The sequence below is a fragment of the Dermacentor silvarum genome, chromosome 1 (assembly GCF_013339745.2).
Source record: "Dermacentor silvarum isolate Dsil-2018 chromosome 1, BIME_Dsil_1.4, whole genome shotgun sequence".
Classification (NCBI taxonomy): Eukaryota; Metazoa; Arthropoda; class Arachnida; order Ixodida; family Ixodidae; genus Dermacentor; species Dermacentor silvarum.
Genome location: NC_051154.1, coordinates 74,070,134 through 74,088,640, shown reverse-complemented (window position 1 = coordinate 74,088,640; position 18,507 = coordinate 74,070,134). Strand labels below are relative to the sequence as shown.

The 18,507-nt window shown below is 49.6% G+C and overlaps 1 protein-coding gene across 3 annotated transcripts in view; it reads left to right on the top strand.

The window, feature by feature from the left end:
- The window catches only part of LOC119466173 (kinase D-interacting substrate of 220 kDa B-like), an 82,735-nt gene that overhangs the window by 16,807 nt on the left and 47,421 nt on the right, over positions 1-18,507 (top strand). For all 3 annotated transcript variants that reach the window (XM_049669773.1, XM_049669765.1, XM_037726672.2), the window contains exons 9-12: positions 462-560; positions 654-752; positions 13,381-13,558; positions 14,064-14,228. In XM_049669773.1, the coding sequence (XP_049525730.1) occupies positions 462-560; positions 654-752; positions 13,381-13,558; positions 14,064-14,228 (541 nt within the window). The remainder of the gene's footprint in view (positions 1-461; positions 561-653; positions 753-13,380; positions 13,559-14,063; positions 14,229-18,507) is intronic.

The following is an 18,507-nucleotide window of genomic DNA, read 5'->3' as shown; positions in this document are numbered from 1 at the left end:
GCGTTTACTATAGCAGCTTCTGTTCACATTATAGCAAGAAAGTAAGGGCCAGACAGGTATTTCCACCACAGATGGCTGGCCTTATTTGGGTGTAGCACATGTTTACATCTTTAGACTCCAGGTGGTAAAAATTTCCGGAGTCCCCCACTACGGCGTGCCTCATAATCAGAACTGGTTTTGGCACGTAAAACCCCATAATTTAATTTTTTTTTAGACTATCACTGCAAAGCATTGGTTCCGTTCGTTTTGTGCAATTTTCTCTGTAATTTTTTAATTTTTTATGATCACCTAGCTCATGCTGGATACGTCCAAAAGAGAATATTTTGATTCTTATCATAATCCTATTTTCTCCTAGACATTCTGGTTTATTGTCAGTTTCTTTGTTGATTGTTGCTGTATGCTCTCTGTGTATCCTCATGCTTTCTGCTGCAACCATATGTCTACAATATTTCCTCTTCTAGGACAGAAAAACTGCTCTTTACTGGGCAGTGGAGAAAGGGTACACTGACATTGTGCGCACCATTCTGAATGCCAATCCAAATCTGGAGTTGGCGACAAAAGTAAGACTGCTGATTTATTGGAGTAGTTTTTCACTAGATGTTTTGCAAGGAGTCTTTAGTCCTCACTGCCCTCCCCTCACTTTTTCTGTCTAGGATGGAGACACTCCATTGATGAAAGCAACGAGGATCCGTAACACAGAGATAGTACAGATGTTGATTGATAAGAAAGCAAAAGTTTCTGCAACAGACAAGGTGAGAATGCTTTGCCTAACGCAGTGTGTCAGTGATCTCAGGGCTGCTGGCTTTTTTGGAAATGAAATGCGTCTATTGTTTTGCTCTACTAATATTCAATTGTAGCAACATCTTAAAGTGCCTCTCACCAGGCTTTGGCCTTACAAACAGACACGGGTAGTGGATATGTCATGCAGTTATGCTTGTGTGTATTAAACCAATGTATGCCGCATAAGCAACTGCAAATTCTATGGAAACTCACGCACCCTTCTTCTCAGAAGGGCCACTCTCCTCGTCAGCAGAGCCGTCACAGCTGTCTCCTTTGCGTCACATGTTTACTACTTGCGATGCACAAATAGCCAGCAGTCACCTGAACAACTTGAGGATTTCAGTGAAACACAGAGTCTGCTAAACCACCTCCAAGAATGCAGCATGCAGCGAGAAAGAATGCAGAGAAAAAGAATCAAAACGTCATGTGGGCCCTCGACTCCAAGATGGGAGAAGGCTGGAGAGAAATATTGCTTGTGGATGCCGGTAGAGGTAATGGGAGAGAACATTTGCGGTGGGGAGAGCAGCTTCCTCCTCATACAATTGTCTTGCAACATTTTATTTGCTTGTATCTCTACTTATTACTAAATCCTGTTTAAAAATTTTAAATGCTCCCTGGGTGTTGGTTTACAACTTCCAGTGTACAGTGTAGACCGCTTATAACGTAAGTCGCCGGAGTCATGAATATCTGCACTATAAGCGGTACCGCACTGTAACCAAAACAACGATTTTCAAGCCCTGCACGTATGCAAAATACGTATGCAAATACGTATGCAAACCACCTCGTATGCAAACGAGGTGGTTACATGAGACCTTTGTTCTCGCGCTTGGCGGACCACTACCCGGTTAGCCCTAGCGCAGCGGGTGCGCGTACTTGATCGGTCTTGCGGTGAGCCTTGGCCCGTAAGCACCGTGACTGTCGCACTGTGCTGTATCTTGGCTGAATAAACCCGTATTTGCTGGCAATCTGACTCCGGAGCCTTCTCTGCGCCGTGTCGGAGAGTCGACGAATCCTGCGGTAGCGCCTTTGTACGTTGCGGAGTGGAAGAGCGTCGTGCCCTTTCCTGACCGTCGCTCGTAGGGTAAGCCTTGTGCAAATCCATCTCCACAACCTTACTCCACCCCCATCTTCTCTAGTGTGCACTTTATCACATTGCTGTGCTCTCCAATTCAAACATTTGAACATCTGCGTCTGTGGCAGTTTCCATTTACTGCCTCGATACACCTTCACGGCGGCAGTGAAATTTTGCTACATTGTAGACCGCTTATAGCGTAAGTCGCCGGAATCGTGAATATCTGCACTATAAGCGTTACTGCACTATAACCAAACAACAATTTTCAAGCCCTGCACGTATGCAAAACATGTAGACCAAGCAGCCGCGCGTATCCGAGAATTGAAGCGTGCGACTGGGAGTTTTGCATCCGTTTAAATTTACAAACGTTGAAAGGTTAATGTCCAAGTACCCACGATCTTTGCATGAAGCAGACAAAGTCATAATTTTTTTTAAATGTCACAGTTTCGCCCGAAAGGCGAAGCATCAATTTCGATAGCAAATTAGTAGAGAGCTATAAGGAGTAGGGATAGTAGTTTTATCGGCTGCATAAACTTGACACATTCGCTTACTAACTGAATTAACAAGCGTGGTGTCAACGTGCACAAGCAAACATGAATAAGCTCGATGACCGCAGACAACCACTGTCAAAACGCGGGCGTTGGGAAGCACGGCGGCACCACAGCGAGTGAAGGTTCGTGCGGTCTGTCGCTTCAATGGAAACTGAGCGGCATAAGCACAGTGCATACAAAGGTCAGAGCAGTGTGGAGATCGCTTTCAAGATACGGTGCATGCGACAACACCGACAGCCGGCACAGGCGCAAAGTACAAGAACGCAATTGTTGGCAAAGTAGAAGCCCCCCCCCCTCCCTCCCGCGCTGCCTTCCCGCTTTGCTCCTTTCGCGTGGGAGATTGCGTCGCCAGTTACCCTTGCGCCCGGTTGCAAGATACGCATTTGGTGCAGCAGCACAGCGTAGCCCCCCCCTCCCTCCCTCCCATACCCTCACGGCCTCTCGCACGATGGAAGTCGCGTTTGCTCTCCGCTCTGCGTTCGCTCTCCGTGAAGGCACGCGTCCCCCGCACGCTTTCACTAGCACATACGGTGCGCGGCAACGATTTTATCGCCCTTGGACTTGTGCTCCACGTCTCATGCTCCTCCTCCACATTGCCCTCGTTGATCTCCTCTCCCATCGGTGGCGCACCTCGTTAAGAAGCCTCTTCCTCTTCACAACCACAATCTCTCTCTCTCTTTCTCAAGCGTGCTCGCTACCGCCCTTGTCGGCGAGATTTTCCCGCGGTAGCCACATTATAGCCGGTATTTCGTCTCACGCGGCTGCACTGTAAACGGTATGCGTATACATGGAGTTCTATGAGAGGGTGAACGGGAGTTGGAAAAGGCTGCGTCGTAGCCAGTTCTGCACTATAAACGGTTGTGTTATAAGTGGTCTATACTGTATAACCAAATTTCCAACAAGGGCTTATGAAGGACCCTTTAAAGAGTGAGGTGTGGATTTGTCTTGTAGTAGTATATTTAAACCTTGATATAACGAACTTCAGTATAGCTAAATTCTCAATATAATAAAGTATTTAACTTTTATAACTCAATATCCTTGGAACCTCAATATACCTCAATATACAGTATAGACCACTTATAACGTAACTGCTTATAGTGCAGGACCGGATATAGTGCGGTCTTTTCAGACTCCCATTAATTTTCCCATAGCACTCCAGGTATACGCATACCGTTTATTTAACATTTTTCCATTGTGGGAGTGTATGAGAGTGTAAGCTTCTGGGATGGTTATCCTGTATTAAAATTATCGAGCTGCTTCATGCACAATTTTGTTTGTATTGTGCCTAGTCACCTCTTTTTTTTTAGATCTTGCAAAAGCCACTCAGTCCTCAATGTACGAAAGCCAAATGAATAATATACACGGTCTATGTTAAGCGGAATTGAAATAAAAAAGCCATTTGCTCAGGTTTTCATCAGTAAACTGTATTAGTGATGCTGTAATCCAAGATAAGACGCCTGCCTTCATCCCGCTTAATAAATTTCCATTTGAAAGAGTTTTTACATAGCTATGTGCATTCTCATCATAAGTTCTATCCATGAACAGCCACTTTGCTGTAGTGCATTGCATATCGCAAGCTTGCGCCGTTTCATTTCTTAATTTATATCGTGGCCACACGAGTTCACACAACGATGCTTGAACGGTTCTCTGAGTGTGAATGGAAGCCGCGATAAGCATGAAATAGAACATTTTCCGGTGCAGTCACTATTTTCTTCTGATCGAGGAGTAGAACATGGGCTAACGCTTTTATTTTTTTATGCTTGGATGAACGGCTAGACCGGACGAAACAAATTGTGCACGCGAGCTTAACTTGAGTGGGCTTTGAGTGCTGCTCAATCGATCCGTGTTCACATAATTCACGCCCTGCACAAGGAACCTTCATGTTAGCGAAGCATTAAGCCTGGTATACTTATCCTTTAATCTGAAATAACGAATTTCCTTGGAGATTTGAGTTTTACTTACTCCGCTATGAACGAAAATTTAGGGGAGGCACAGCAATGTCAAGCCGCCGGCGCCGCTAAGCTGGGACCGCTGACCGCGGCACCATCTATCGGCTCGCAGCAGAGCTACTCGGTGCGCTCGCGTGCTGCCGAACATAATCTGGACGTTCTCGCGCGCGCGTTGTCGACACCTAAATGTTCTTACACTGTGGACGTGGAGCATGAGTCCAAGGGCGATGAAATCGTCGCCGCGTGCCGTGTGTGCGAGTGAAAGCGCGCGGGGGACGCGCGCCTTCATGGAGAGCAAACGCACAGCGGAGAGCAAACGCGACTTCCATCGCGCGAAAGGCCGTGGGGGTATGGGAGGGAGGGAGGGGGGGCGGCGCTCTGCTGCGGCACCAAATGCGTATCTTGCAACCGGGCGCAAGGGGAACTGGCGACGCAATCTCCCACGTAAAAAGAGCAAAGTGGGAAGGCAGTGAGGGAGGGAGGGGGGGGAGCGGCTTCTACTCTGCCAACAAATGCGTTTGCGCCTGTGCCGGCTGTCGGTGTTGTCGCGCGCACCGTATCTTGAAAGGGATCTCCACACGGCTCTGACCGTTGTATGCGCCGTGCTTATGCGGCTCAGTTTCCGTTGAAGCGACAGACCGCACGAACCTTCGCTCGCTACGGCGGCCGCGTTTCCCCACGCCCGCGTTTTGACAGTGGTTGTCTGCGGTCATCGAGTCTATTCATGTTTGCTTGTGCGCGTTGACACCCCGCTTGTTAATTCAGTTAGTAAGCGAATGTGTCAAGTTTATGCAGCCGATAAAACTACTTTCCCTACTCCTTATAGCTCTCTACTAATTTGCTATCGCAATTGATGCTTTGCCTTTCGGCTGAAACTGAGACATTTTTTTTTTATTTTGTCTGCTTCATGCGAAGATCGTGGGTACTTGGACATTAACCTTTCAATGTTCGTAAATTTAAACGGATGCAAAAATCCCAGTCGCACGCTTCGATTCTCGGATACGCGCGGCTGCTTGGTCTACATGTTTTGCATACGTGCAGGGCTTGAAAATTGTTGTTTTGGTTATAGTGCAGTAACGCTTATAGTGCAGATATTCACGATTCCGGCGACTTACGCTATAAGCGGTCTACAATGTAGCAAAATTTCACTGCCGCCGTGAAGCTGTATCGAGGCAGTAAATGGAAACTGCCACAGACGCAGATGTTCAAATGTTTGAATTGGAGAGCACAGCAATGTGATAAAGTGCACACTAGAGAAGATGGGGGTGGAGTAAGGTTGTGGAGATGGATTTGCACAAGGCTTACCCTACGAGCGACGGTCAGGAAAGGGCACGACGCTCTTCCACTCCGCAACGTACAAAGGCGTTACGGCAGGGTTCGTCGACTCTCCGACACGGCGCAGAGAAGGCTCCGGAGTCAGATTGCCAGCAAATACGGGTTTATTCACCCAAGATACAGCACAGTGCGACAGTCACGGTGCTTACGGGCCAAGGCTCACTGCAAGACCGATCAAGTACGCGCACCCGCTGTGCTAGGGCTAACCGGGTAGTGGTCCGCCAAGCGCGAGAACAAAGGTCTCATGTAACCACCTCGTTGCGGGCCTGTGAGCATCTGCCGCAGCGAGGAAGCACTCAGCGGACGAGAGCTCGGGTGGAGAGGGTGCCCGGGGGCCGCCACGCGGGAGGCCAATCAGGGCACGTCCCGGTGACGTGTTCTCGCGGGGCAAGTCCAATCCCGGGGGGGAGAAGCACGGTTTGCGCGGGAAAGTGGGTCCGGTGTGCTAGCCATGTCTGCCATGTTGCCGTTACGGCGGTGGTTCCCGGAGATCGAGCTAAGCGCCACGCGCGAGCTGGGGGACGAGGCACAGGAAGGCACCTCGATCCCCACATTCCCCCCTCCTAAAGACCGAGGCCAGCCTCCAAAAGTGGCTGACCGAGGCCAAATGGCAAGGTTGACTTAGCCAAAGAGGGCTAAGCCAACGGGGCAAAGTCCAAGAGGGTGTCGTCGTCTTCACTTGATACGAAGCCAGGGGCTTTCCTTGGCTACCAAAGTTCCGCACACCAAGAAGGGCTCACTGCCAGGAGGAAGGGTCGGCAGCCCAGGAAGGACAGTACGGGGCAGCACCATGGGACAGCCAGCAACGCTTGAGGTCCGCCAGCCAGGAACTGCCAGGAACACGCGCGGCGTGGCGGCCCTTTTGGCACAGCAGCCACCACGGAAGTCACAGGGCCCTCCGGATTGCGCGTGCCGTTAACTTCCGAAGGGGAAAAAGTTCAACCCATTTCGTGAAGTGATCTGTGACAGCCAGGAGAAAACGTAGCCTCGCTGGCTTCTGGGAGAGGGTCCCATAATGTCACAGGCCGCTGTGCGAGGCTTCACACATTGGCACACACGGCATGAACGGGCGTAGTGAAGAGCGTCACGCTTCATGCCTGGCCAGGTAGCGTGTTTCTATTTGCGCCCAAGCCCAGCGCTCGACCGCTTGCGCTGCCATGAGCCACTCGCGCGTACCGTGTTTCTAGGTGGTTTCTTTCTCCGAGGGCGCTCGAATGCAATCATATGGTTCGCATGTATGCGTACTCTGGAAGCGTGGCTGTATTGCTTAGTGCTTACGACGCTCGCTTTGAGACGGGGGTACGCGGGTTCGAATCTCGCCTCGGCTAGGAACTTTTTTTTTTTCCTTGGTTTCACCATTTTCTTTTCTTTTTTTATCTCTGTTTGGCGGCGCGGTTGGTTGAGCCCCAGTGCCGCCGCGGTGCCAGGTGCCGACGCGAAGCGGCGGTCGTTGGGGTGTTGCGTAGCGTAGCAACACCCGAAATAAAAAAAAATACTGCTCCAGTGAGGTAGACTGCTCCCTCCCTGATAGTGAGATTATATTTGGATCATCAAAACAGTGATGCGTTTATTTAGGAATACCATCGGTCCCTTAACAGCAGCCACAGTTGTGCCTAGTCACCACCAGCCCAGCGTGTTCTCCGTTGCAACGGCGGCGGCTAGAAACGGTACGCGCGAGCGGTGCATGGCGGCGCCAGTGGTCGAGCGCTGGGCTTGGGTGCAAATAGAAACATGTGGCTAGGTAGCGGAGCGGCACAACTTTTGGAAAGTCTAAACTCCACTCGCATGTCCGGCCACCCGCGAGTCGTGGAAATAGCTCTGGGTGGCTTTCCTTAGACTGCGGGGTATCCTCCTGGGGAGGATACCCCGCAGACTCCTGGGGAGTCTCCTCAGATGGGATGTAGCGCAGGACAACTTCATCGGCATCAAGCAGCAATACCAGCTGTCCGGGTGCGCCCGGCAGCTTTGCTGCCCCGCTCCTCTTGGGAGCTCGGCTCTTTGAGCCTGTCAACAATTTCTGTTTACAAAATGGGTCGTTCTGCTTAAGCAGATATGGATCCCACGTGCCCGCAACAATACAAGGTGCGTGGCACTTGGCGCCAACAGCAATACCAGCTGTCCGTGTCCGCCCGACGGCTTTGCCGCTCCGCTACTCTTGGGAGCTAGGCTCTTTGAGCCTGTCAACGATTTCTATTTACAAGATGGATCGCTCTGCTGAGCCTTTAGCAGCCCTTGCCTGCTGAAGACAATACCAGCAGGCGTAATGGGGTTCACCGGTTATGTACGTCCTCTCAACGGGGCTTGCAATCCGGGGATCGCTTCGCCGTCGGGTGTCACGCCTTTCGAGCCGTTGGAGTCACAGGCTCCGATCTCTACAAAGTGCGTGAGGTTCACGCCTTTTGAGCCATTGGAGACTGAGGCTCCGGCTTCTACTTGGTGCGAATGCTCACGGGAGTGGCGGACCAAAGGATCAGACGCCGAAACGGGGGCTCGCGACAAGGCGTCTGCCACCACGTTTGAACTCCCTTTCCAGTAGCGCATAACAAGGTACCGCTGCCATGTCAACGCCCAGCGCGCAAGGCGGCCCGATGGCTCGCACAAGCGCTTATGCCGGAGTGTACGTCTCCACGGCAAATGGCACTTCGTCGACATAGCAGTCAAACTTCTGGAGAGCAAAAACTATAGTAAGGACATTCCCATTCAGTCACGCTGTAGTTGCGCTCGGCGGCATTAAGCGACCGGCTTGCAACGGCGACTGGTTGAAGAACGCCATCGTGCTCCTGAAGCAGTACAGCCCCAAGGCCCAGGTCGCTCACGTAAGTTTGGACAACGAACTCCCTGTTTCGGTCGGGCGATTTCAGTTCGGCTGTGGCCACTAGAGCTCGGGATAGTGCATGAAAGGCACCCTCCTGCTCAGGCCCCCAGTTCCATCGTGCCGACTTTTTCAACAGTGCAGTCAAGGGCACTTGGAGAGCGGCGTAATTCAGGATGAACTGTCTGTAGTAGTTCACCATTCCCAAAAAGCGCCTAAGGCACGCTTATGATGTTCACCGGCATCGGGTATTCGAGGATAGCTCGGACCTTCTCTTCGCACGGCAGAACACGACCCCTGTCGATGGTAAAGCCCAATAGGGAAATGTAAGTCTCAGCTATTTGGGCTTTCTTCGGGTTTAGGATCAACCCGGCGGCACGTAATCTCTCAAGGACGTCCTCGAGGTGGCGGAGGTGCTCCTCGAACGTTCGAGAGAAGATGACAATGTCATCGAGGTACGCCAGCGCATAGCACCACTTAGCATCCCCGAGAATGCGGTCAATCAATCTCTGGAACTTAGCTGCAGCTCCAGAGCAGCCAAATGGCATACGAGTGAACTGGTAAAGGCCTCGGTGAGAGGTAAACGCAGTTTTCTCCGCATCAGCCGGCTCCATCTGAACCTGCAGGTAGCCACGGCTAGCATCTAGGGTGGTGAAGTATGTGGGAATGCGTGACTCTCGCGCATCCCCTGATGTTGTTTTCCCCGCATAGCTCGCATCTAGCGCCGGCGGTGGTCGTAGTGGTTGCGGTGCATTGCGAGAGATGGCGCGAGTGTCGCGATGCTAACGCCACCGAATGGCGGGGTGACTTGGGAGAAAAACATCAAAGGCGCTTCCTCTTTTGGCTTGGGATCGGTGACCAACACGAACGAACGTTTTGCGCGTGTGCCGTCTCGCTTCGCGGGACCGTCTCGCGAGGCTAAGAGCAGGACACCGGTATGAACGAACACGGATCGTTCGAACGCGCCACCGTTCGTGTGACCGTACACGTGAACGACAAGGCGAGGGTGTCACAGCATGGGGCAAACATTCACTCGCTGTCAGGTCGCGGTGAGTCGGACTTCCTTGATTTGTCGCGCGCCCATCTGAATGTTCTATTGGCAGTAATTCGGCTAGTGTGCATTGGTGTATGAAAGGCGCAATAAATGCCCTTTTGATTGTTTACACTACTGTGTTGTCGTTCCTTTGTCCCAAGAGCCCGAGTGAGACCCCACAAGTAGCATGCATCGCCTAGATTAGCCATGATTGAGTCCACGTTAGGCATAGGATAAGCATCCTTCCTCGTGACCTCGTTCAGCCGGCAGTGGTCCACACAGAGCCGAAAAGAGCCGTCTCTTTTGGGGACCATTACCACCGGAGAACCCCAGGTACTGTTTGAGCACTGGACAATACCGGTCTCAATAAGCTCATCCAATGCCTGGTCAATTGCCTTCCTCTTGGCCACACTAACGGGGCGAGGATTGCATTTCCACGGCAGTGCGTCGCCTGTGTCGATCCGATGTCGCACAAGGGAGGTGAAACCCGGTCGTTCAGTGAACATCGCACTGAAACGAGTCAGTAGCGACGACAGGCGTGCCTTCTCATGCACCGGCAAGCTGTCAGACAAAGGCGGCAGCGAGCAGACCGAGCTGCGTCTCAACGGCGTGGTCGCCGGCGTAGCCGGAACCTTGACCACCGTAGCAGCGCAATGCTCGTGAGAAAGCGGATCACACCGACCGCTTTCCGCCGTGCCGGCCAAGGGGCCAATCTCGGTGGTGGAGTGAGGGACGCGAGTCAAGGGGGCTGCGCTAGGTCTCCTCTCCTCCTTCACTCGCGCGGCATCCGGCGTCTGGGGGGGCGCCGTGGCCAGCGGGAGTGTAGCGAAGGGTTGCAGAGGGTCGAAAGGGCCAGCCCTGTAGTCCCCGCTTGCGACGTCAATCACGATACCCGTGCGGGCGAGGAAGTCGCGACCGAGAATCACGGGCACGGAAAGACCCGGGAGATGCACAAAGCGTTGACGGTGCACGCGATTCTGCCTGTGCACAACCAACCACACTGAGCCGCACGAGGTACCCATGCCGCTCGCGAGGTGGAAGGTGGTGTCGCAGGCTCTAATGCGGACAGAACGCCGGTGCAAATGAGCCATAACCTCTTCGCCGAACAGCGAGACTGAGACCCCGCTATCCAGCATGGTCTTGCGTGGGGTGGCGCACAGTGCATGTTCGGGCAATATGGCCGCGTTCATGACAACGGTAGCAGACAACGCCTCGGCCCGATTGAGGGGGCCTGGGTGCGTCTCAGGCGCTGGGTGGTTTTCCTTCGCTAGCCACAGGGGCACCGCGATCGGATTTCCCCTTGTGCACAGGGGCACGGGGTTCCCGCTCTCGTTGGCCGTGCGGGGCAGAACAGAGCACCCGGGCGTACGAGTACGGGTCGAGAGCACGGTCAGAAAGGTTGCGCGCATCTCGGTACTCTTTCGTGGCCTCGTATTTCAGGGGATTACGGGGTGACGAGTCACCACCAGCCCACTCGCAACGAGGTTCAAGAGAGGCGGATGGTGGTGGCGGCGGGCAGTAGGCTTTCGCTGCCAGTATGTCGCCCTGAATCCGCTTCGCATCGAAGGCCAACTTGTTTAGGTCATGATAACAGGCACTCCTAAGATAAGCGGCTAAGGTTGGATGGGCTTGACGAATGGCCCGCTCCACCTTCTCGGCGTCAGATGCCAAAGGGTCAGCAAGAAGATAGAGCTCCTGCATAGCCCTGACATACTCGAGCAGAGATTCGTCGAGGTGTTGGGTCCGAAGCTCTAGCTCGCGACGCATGCGGCGCTCATAGTCAGGCGGGAGGAATTCGCTGCGAAAAAACGTCCTAAACTCCTCCATCGAACGAGCTTGGTGGCCGACTAGTCGGCACCACCGTGCCGTGTGGGCTGTTAGTGAGACAGGCAATACAGTGCCTAGCATCGCGCTGTCGTCCAGCCGCATTGACTGTTGATGGCGCAGTGCCTCGAGGTACTCCGTAGCACTGATGCGGTCCGAATAACCGCCGTACTCAGGGAGAGGTACCCGTAGGCTGCTCGGCACGTCTGGCTGAGGGGACTGGAGGTCTCTCTTTAGAGCACTAGGCTGCGAGCGCGCCGCTTCCATCAGGACTTGGAAAAGCTGAGCTGCTGCGATGTGCACCGGAGTATGCTCCGATCCAGGTGCGGCGATCTGAGAAGGGCCAACCTGCGCCTGTTCTCCAAAATGCACGCCGGACCCTAAGGGGCCAGTAAACGGCATAGAGGAGAGCTGGGTTGCCGCTCTGACAGGTGCATGAGGCTTCACGCGACCGGCGAACGGATCGATGGCGGAACGGGGCAGCTCACGCACGTCGAAAATGTCGCTCGGCTGTGCATGAGGCAAGCGGTAGTCGGAAAGCGCGGCGACTTTGTCGGCTGAGCGGGGCCGGCTTGCGCTCGACATTGCTTCCCAGCTCCACTCGGGGCAAGGAGAAGCCAGCGAGTGGTTTTACACCAACAGCGAGGCAGGGAGGCTTAGCTGCAGCGCACGGGGCACCGAACTGCGCATGGGACAAAGGAAGGCCAGCGAGCAAGCTCGCGCCTACGGCGAAGTGGGAAGGCTGCACCACAGCGTATTCGTTCGAGAAAGGCGCTCGGGACAAAGGAAGACCAGCGAGCGTATGCGTACCAGCATCTAAGCGGGGTGGCTCCGATGCGGCACTTTGGGCACTAAATTGCGCTCGGGGAAAAAGCGAGGCCAGCGAGCCAGTTTATGCCAGTACCTAAGCAGTGTGGCTCCGGTGTGACACCAGCCTGTGCTCGGGGCAGGGACAGGCCCGTGGACGCACCGGCAGATCGGTGTGGCTCCGATGCAGCACATGGCGCCGTGAACGACGCTTGGGACAAAGGGAGGCCGGTGAGCATATTCGTGCTGGCATGTAAGTGGGGTGGCTCCGATGCGGCACACGGGGTACTCTGCTGCACTCGGGACAAATAGGGGCCAGCGAGCGGAAACAGAACGTCAGAGGGGCTAGTAGGCACCTGCTCCTCGCGCGTCTCAAACAGCTGAGGAAACCCGAAACTGCCATGGCTCTGCAAAGGTTGGGCGAGCTGAGATAACCATGAATTTATGTGTCTTGTCTCTCCGCGCGTTTAATGCTGGAGGTTGCATAATCTCAAGTTTAGAAGATGCTTTGAAGTGAGAGGCAGCTGAGCCAAAGAATTCACTCCTCTCTGGCTGCGCTCTTCAGATTAGCATCATCTCATTGCGGGCAACGCTATCAGCGGTGGAGGTGGAGTGGACACGAAAGCTTTGCAGGTTTTGCTTGGTGGCGCCAATGTGAAGAAATCGTTGACACAGCATAAAATGGAATTTTTGGTCGCCAACTCCCAAATTCAACAAAATTTAATTTTTTTTCTCATTAAAATTAATTTATTTTTATTACCCGATAAATTTGAAAAATTCTACGGCCTCTTCCCGTAAGAAAAATCTGTGAGCGACTGTACTTATTCAGTAGCATAAAAGATCAAATTTTAGTATAATAAAGTAAACTGCCAATTTTACCGACTTTACCGGCGATTTGTAAGCAGTGATGTAATTGGTTTCAATAAGCAGTACTGTTGTTTCCCTTATTTAGAAAGAAAAAATTATTGTGCTTTTGGAGCCTGAAATGCATCAGAATGGATTTTGCTGCGCTTTTTTTCTGATTCTGTCTTCTTTATAGGTCATTTTGGTTAAAATAACTATCTCTGTGTTAAAAATAACAAAAGAATACCTTTACTGTATTTTATTTAACCTCTTGTTTGACAGGGTCTCTTGTTTGACCTCAATAAACAGTGCAAGGCCATTGTTCTTTGTAGCATCAATGTACTGTGTTGACATCATTATTTCTTGTTAAACAGAGAGGAGACACAGCACTGCACATAGCAATGAGAGCACGAAGCAAGGGTATAGTGGAGATACTCTTGCGCAATCCAAAGAACAGTCAGCTCTTGTACAGACCAAATCGGAGCAATGAGACACCCTACAATATTGACACAAGCCACCAGAAAAGCATTCTTGCTCAAATATTTGGTGCTCGTAAGTCTTCAGTCTTGTTCTCTTTACATTTTATTTCAGTTATGACACTGGTAGCAGGAAGGCGGAATGCTTGTACTGTTAGCCTGCAGTACTGTGGATTATTATTTTGTTTTTTTTTTTGTCGCCAGTTATACTCTTGCAAAAGGGTCTCAGCGTAGAAATATGTAGGAATAATGTCCACTTGCATAACACAGTGCAACCCACTTGCAACATTCACAAAACTTGATTATAACTGTGTATCATTCAATCCAAACTCCTTTTACCCACCTTGAATGAAAGATGCAGGACTGAAGGACAATTTTCATAACTATATATTTGTATAGGTAATATCACTTTTGATGGAGTGCTAGTTATAATTTCCAAATAGCAAAAGCATTTTTTTTTTTTTTCTGCTTTGTAAACTTCAGTTTTTGTTAATGTAAAGCGTTCAGTCTTTTTTTTCTAGCTAAGGTTTTTTTATAGTTTTTTTTTTATACCACTCAAAGTTATTCTGTTGCCATTGCAGGTCGTTTGAACACCAATGAGGACAATGAAAACATGCTGGGCTACGACTTGTACAGTAGTGCATTGGCAGACATCTTAAGTGAACCATCTTTGTCTATGCCAATTTCTGTGGGCCTGTATGCACGGTGGGGAAGCGGCAAGTCTTTTCTTCTTGGCAAGCTTGAAGGTAACTGGAAGAAAGACATATTGAATATGAGCAGAATTTTCTCAAGTTACTGAGTACTTGCATTGTGTTTTATACCCAAAATGTGAAACAAAGGGCCTGAAACATTTTAGCACCTTCCTAGCTAGAGCTGAGGTAAGCACATGTGGAAAGTCACTGTTAATTTTCTAAAGTAAGTTGCACAAACTGTTGGAAATTCGAAATCTTATCTGTTGCTGCTTGTGGTAGTATCAGTGACTCTGATTTACGCACAGTATTTACAGTTTGAAAGTTATGGAAAAATACGATAAAAGAAGTTTCATAATGCTTCTCCATGTTCATCAGGAAACAGATTTTTCTGCAAGGTATGTGAGTAGCTTTCCACGTGAGAAGAAAATATTTTTGTTCTTGAGTATCAAAGTCCAAGATCATTGGGAAGAACAGGTCCGCTGCACTGGGTTGTCTTCACACCATGCTGTTAGAACGGTTTAGGCGATGATGCAGCACCGATCAGAGCATCCAGGTCATGTGGATGCTTATTTAACTTTTTTCCCCATGATTTAAAAGTGGCCAGATCTAGGGCTCTGTGCCAACTATGGTTGCTGAATGCACAAGGAAGAAAATTTTTGTGAAGTATCTTGCATTTGCTTCTTGGCAAAATGAATGGGTAAGATTTTTAGGGAATTATACCTTCCCAACAGTGTCCACATGTTCGAGGCTCATTTTTCATCATTTAGAAGCACCTAGACTTGTTAAGGGACAGGGTTGCTGAGGCAATGGATGTAGGAAAGAACAGATTAAAGGAGATGCCCGGAAGGACAGCTGAATATCTTCTCTTCACAACAGCACAGTTCAAAAACCTGAAGTAGGCACCATGGCCTTGAAACATGTTCTTTGGAGCAATGATGTCCTTGTGGCTCTGGCTGCCGAAGTCAATGTGGCCACTGCCTTGTCTCATGGCAGTGCATGCCCATCTTCCACCATGGAATCCAGAGCTCCCAGTGCCATGGTACTATCAGAGCTTGCTCCCTAGACCTTCTTGGCTGGTTCCATACTGGGCCTCCCTTCAGAGGTTGGGCACATCTTAATGCTGTTGCACCAGCTGCAAAGCGTTGCTGTCTTTTAACTCTACCTTCACATACAGTTAGCTATTAAAACCAATTGAAGGTGTGCTTTCAGAGTTGCATTGCTTTAAAGATGACCCTGAATTATAGGTAAAGATTGCTAATTACTTGAGCAATCTTCATGTTTGGCTAGAGCATACCTGCCTACTCTTCTGCATTTTCCGTAAAATGTCTGAATTTGGACCCATCTTGCAATTTTACGAATGTTGACAAAATTTTTACAGAAAATTAGGTTTTATTCTAGGAAAATTTTTTTTTAATTCCTAATAAAACCACACTGTTGCTAGTGGATGGGGGCGCCACTTACGTAGGGCATGCGAGGACCGCTGCAGCAGCGATGACCGCGGCGCAGCCCCGATGGCCAAAACGGTCCCTGCACTCGATGTGCTCAGGCGTTCAGTGGCGTGCAAAAATATTCCTGAGATCACGTGCGCGCACTTATACGCCTTTCAGAAGGCGATCATTGACGATTTCGGCAAGAAGAAAACGTACACAGTTTGTAGAACCCCGTTGATACGTTTTTCAAGGGACTGCGAACAAAAAAAAACAGTCGTAGTTTCGCCGAAAAGGTGAAGCAACGATTGCGATAGCAAATTAGCAAATTAGTAGACAGCTGTACGATGTAAGGATAGTAGTTCTACCGGCCGTATAAACTTGTAAACATTCGCTTACTAAGTAAATTAACAAGCACAATGTCACGCGCGCACAGGTAAACATTAACACATCTTGCTTGATGACCACGGAAACTCGCTATCAAAATGCTGGCGTGAGGAAGCGCAACAGCGGCAGTGAGCGAAGTGACCTTTGCGCTGTCCCTCGCTTCAGTGCGAACTGAACGTCGAAAGCACAGCGCATACGAAGCTACCAGCACTAGGCGCACTTTATCAACATCGCAGATCGTTTGGACGATGAGGTCCGCGTGGGCGCGGACTTCGCGCACGTCGCAGATCGCTTTCAAGATACGACACCCGCGCGGCTGCGTCGTATTCAACGTGCCGGTCGCTTGTTGCAACGCATCAGTCGCTTGTTGCAACGTACAAGCTGGCTGTACCGCTAAATTTACATGACCGCCACATTCAAAACCAACGTAAGATGCAGGAACATTACAGATTGGCGATCTATCACGGGGAACTTAATGCATGTAAGTCAATGGGATTTAGGTCGGGACTGCGAAAACGCGACGTAGCAGCCGGGAAAACGCAGCAGCAAGAAACGTGTCAATGGGTTTCCATTATTAGAAATCTTTTCTGGTAAAAATAAATTCATTTTTTCTTGATTTTGTGTATGTTTTGATGATACGAATTTCGGGTGATATGAATATTTCACATGATCCCGCGAGATTCGCATCACCGAGATTTTACTGTACTTACAGCAAGCTCTTCTCCACCTACAACGACCACTTCATACTAATGAGATTTACCACTGAGCACCCTCTGACAACATTGGTACAAGTTGGAGCGCCCTAACAGATGCAACATGGTGTGAAATTTCGCAGCTGTAATGCAATAGCCCTCAACGCACGGCCTAGGAGGCATTGTAGAGCCAGTTAATATGCTCTACCTATGCATCCAAACTCCTGTAGGGAGAAAGCTCCTATGAATGGTTCAGAGTAGTTCAGGTCATCCTTGTTGATTTTATTTTGTAGGCTGACTGCTTTTCTTGGATGACTTATTATTGATTAGTATTGTGCGGCTTCACCCTAACGTCCTGTCAGCTGAGACTTTGGTCAGTGAACCTTTGATTACTACTATTAACACTCCATCGACCCCAACTCGGGAAGGGGATCCTCCAGCTTTGAATACACTGTCATTTCTTCATTTCCACAGTGCACTGTTCACTGACAGCACTGCCAAACTGCCAGGAACAAACTTATTGATGCACCACATACCCACTAATGGCTGTTTACCAAAGTATGTAGTGTTGAGAAGGCACACAGAACAAGAGTGTGTAACAGCTGAAAAATACAAGAAGTGCTTGGCGAAGGGGTTATCAGGCCACTTGCTAGCTTATAGGTGGCACCTGTTGTCCTTGTTAAGAAAAAGAACAGGTGGTTGGTGTTCTGCATGAGCTACAGGTAGCTAACCAAGGCTGCAATAATGTAGGACTATTCAACTCTGTTTTTATTCCAAATCCATCATTAGCCCTTCGTATTTGGTCAAAATATTTTGGGGCCCGAAAAATTTCGATTAATCATGGAGGGCTAATGGCAGATTAGACTTATCGGGGAGGGCTAATGATGGATTTAAAATAAATACAGAATAGAATAGTTTCACGTTATCATGACTCAAGTGTACAATGCCCGACTCCTACTCACTACCTTGCATTGTTGACACAATTGTAGGGCTGTGCAAATAGTGATTTTTGACTCTGAATCAAATACCAGTCGAATAGTGCCAGAAGAAGAATCGAATCAAAAATCAAATAGTTTTTCGAATAATGAGCAGCCATTATCACAATACAATATGGCGTTCATACACTACTATTCCTAAAGTTAGCAAGTTTCTGTGATTACATAGTACTTTATGAAGCATTGTTTATTAAGGGGAGATGCGGCTTGAATAACCTAAATTTTTTCTGAAAACAAATCTATTTTGTGTTTTGTTATTTTGTATTCTTCCAAGCCTCCTCTTTTATGTATTAAAAAATCAAAGCTGAGAATCGACTAGAAGTTGGCAAAAAATGCAAAAAGCACTTGCCATGATTCGTGAAAGTGCGAATTTACCCGAATTTTGCACACGCCATTTCGCTCCGCAGCGTTGCTTGCTCTTGAATTTTCGTGGGGATGTAGGCCTAAATCTCTTCTCCCAGAGCCCACATCGGCAGTGCCGCGTTTTTGCTGAAAGTACGAAAAGAAAATCGTTTCCCCGCCGAAGTCTAGCGTCGCGACATGTTCTTTAAACTTTCAAACGTGTTTTTCCCAGTTCTTCATTTTGTAGCATTTTTAGAGTTTGTGCACTGAAAATTTGTGTACATTATGTAGTCTGATCATAATGAAATTTGGCATGCTTTGGCAGATATTCGCCGTTGATCCTCACGCCTAAGCCTTCCCAGTCTAACAGCTGGAATACTTCTAAGCATACAGTGAATAGCATTGGAGAGATTGTGTCTCCTTGCCTGACCCCTTCCCTGATAGGTAACTTTCTACTTTTAGGAAATTTGCAGGCGCAAGTTGGAATCGG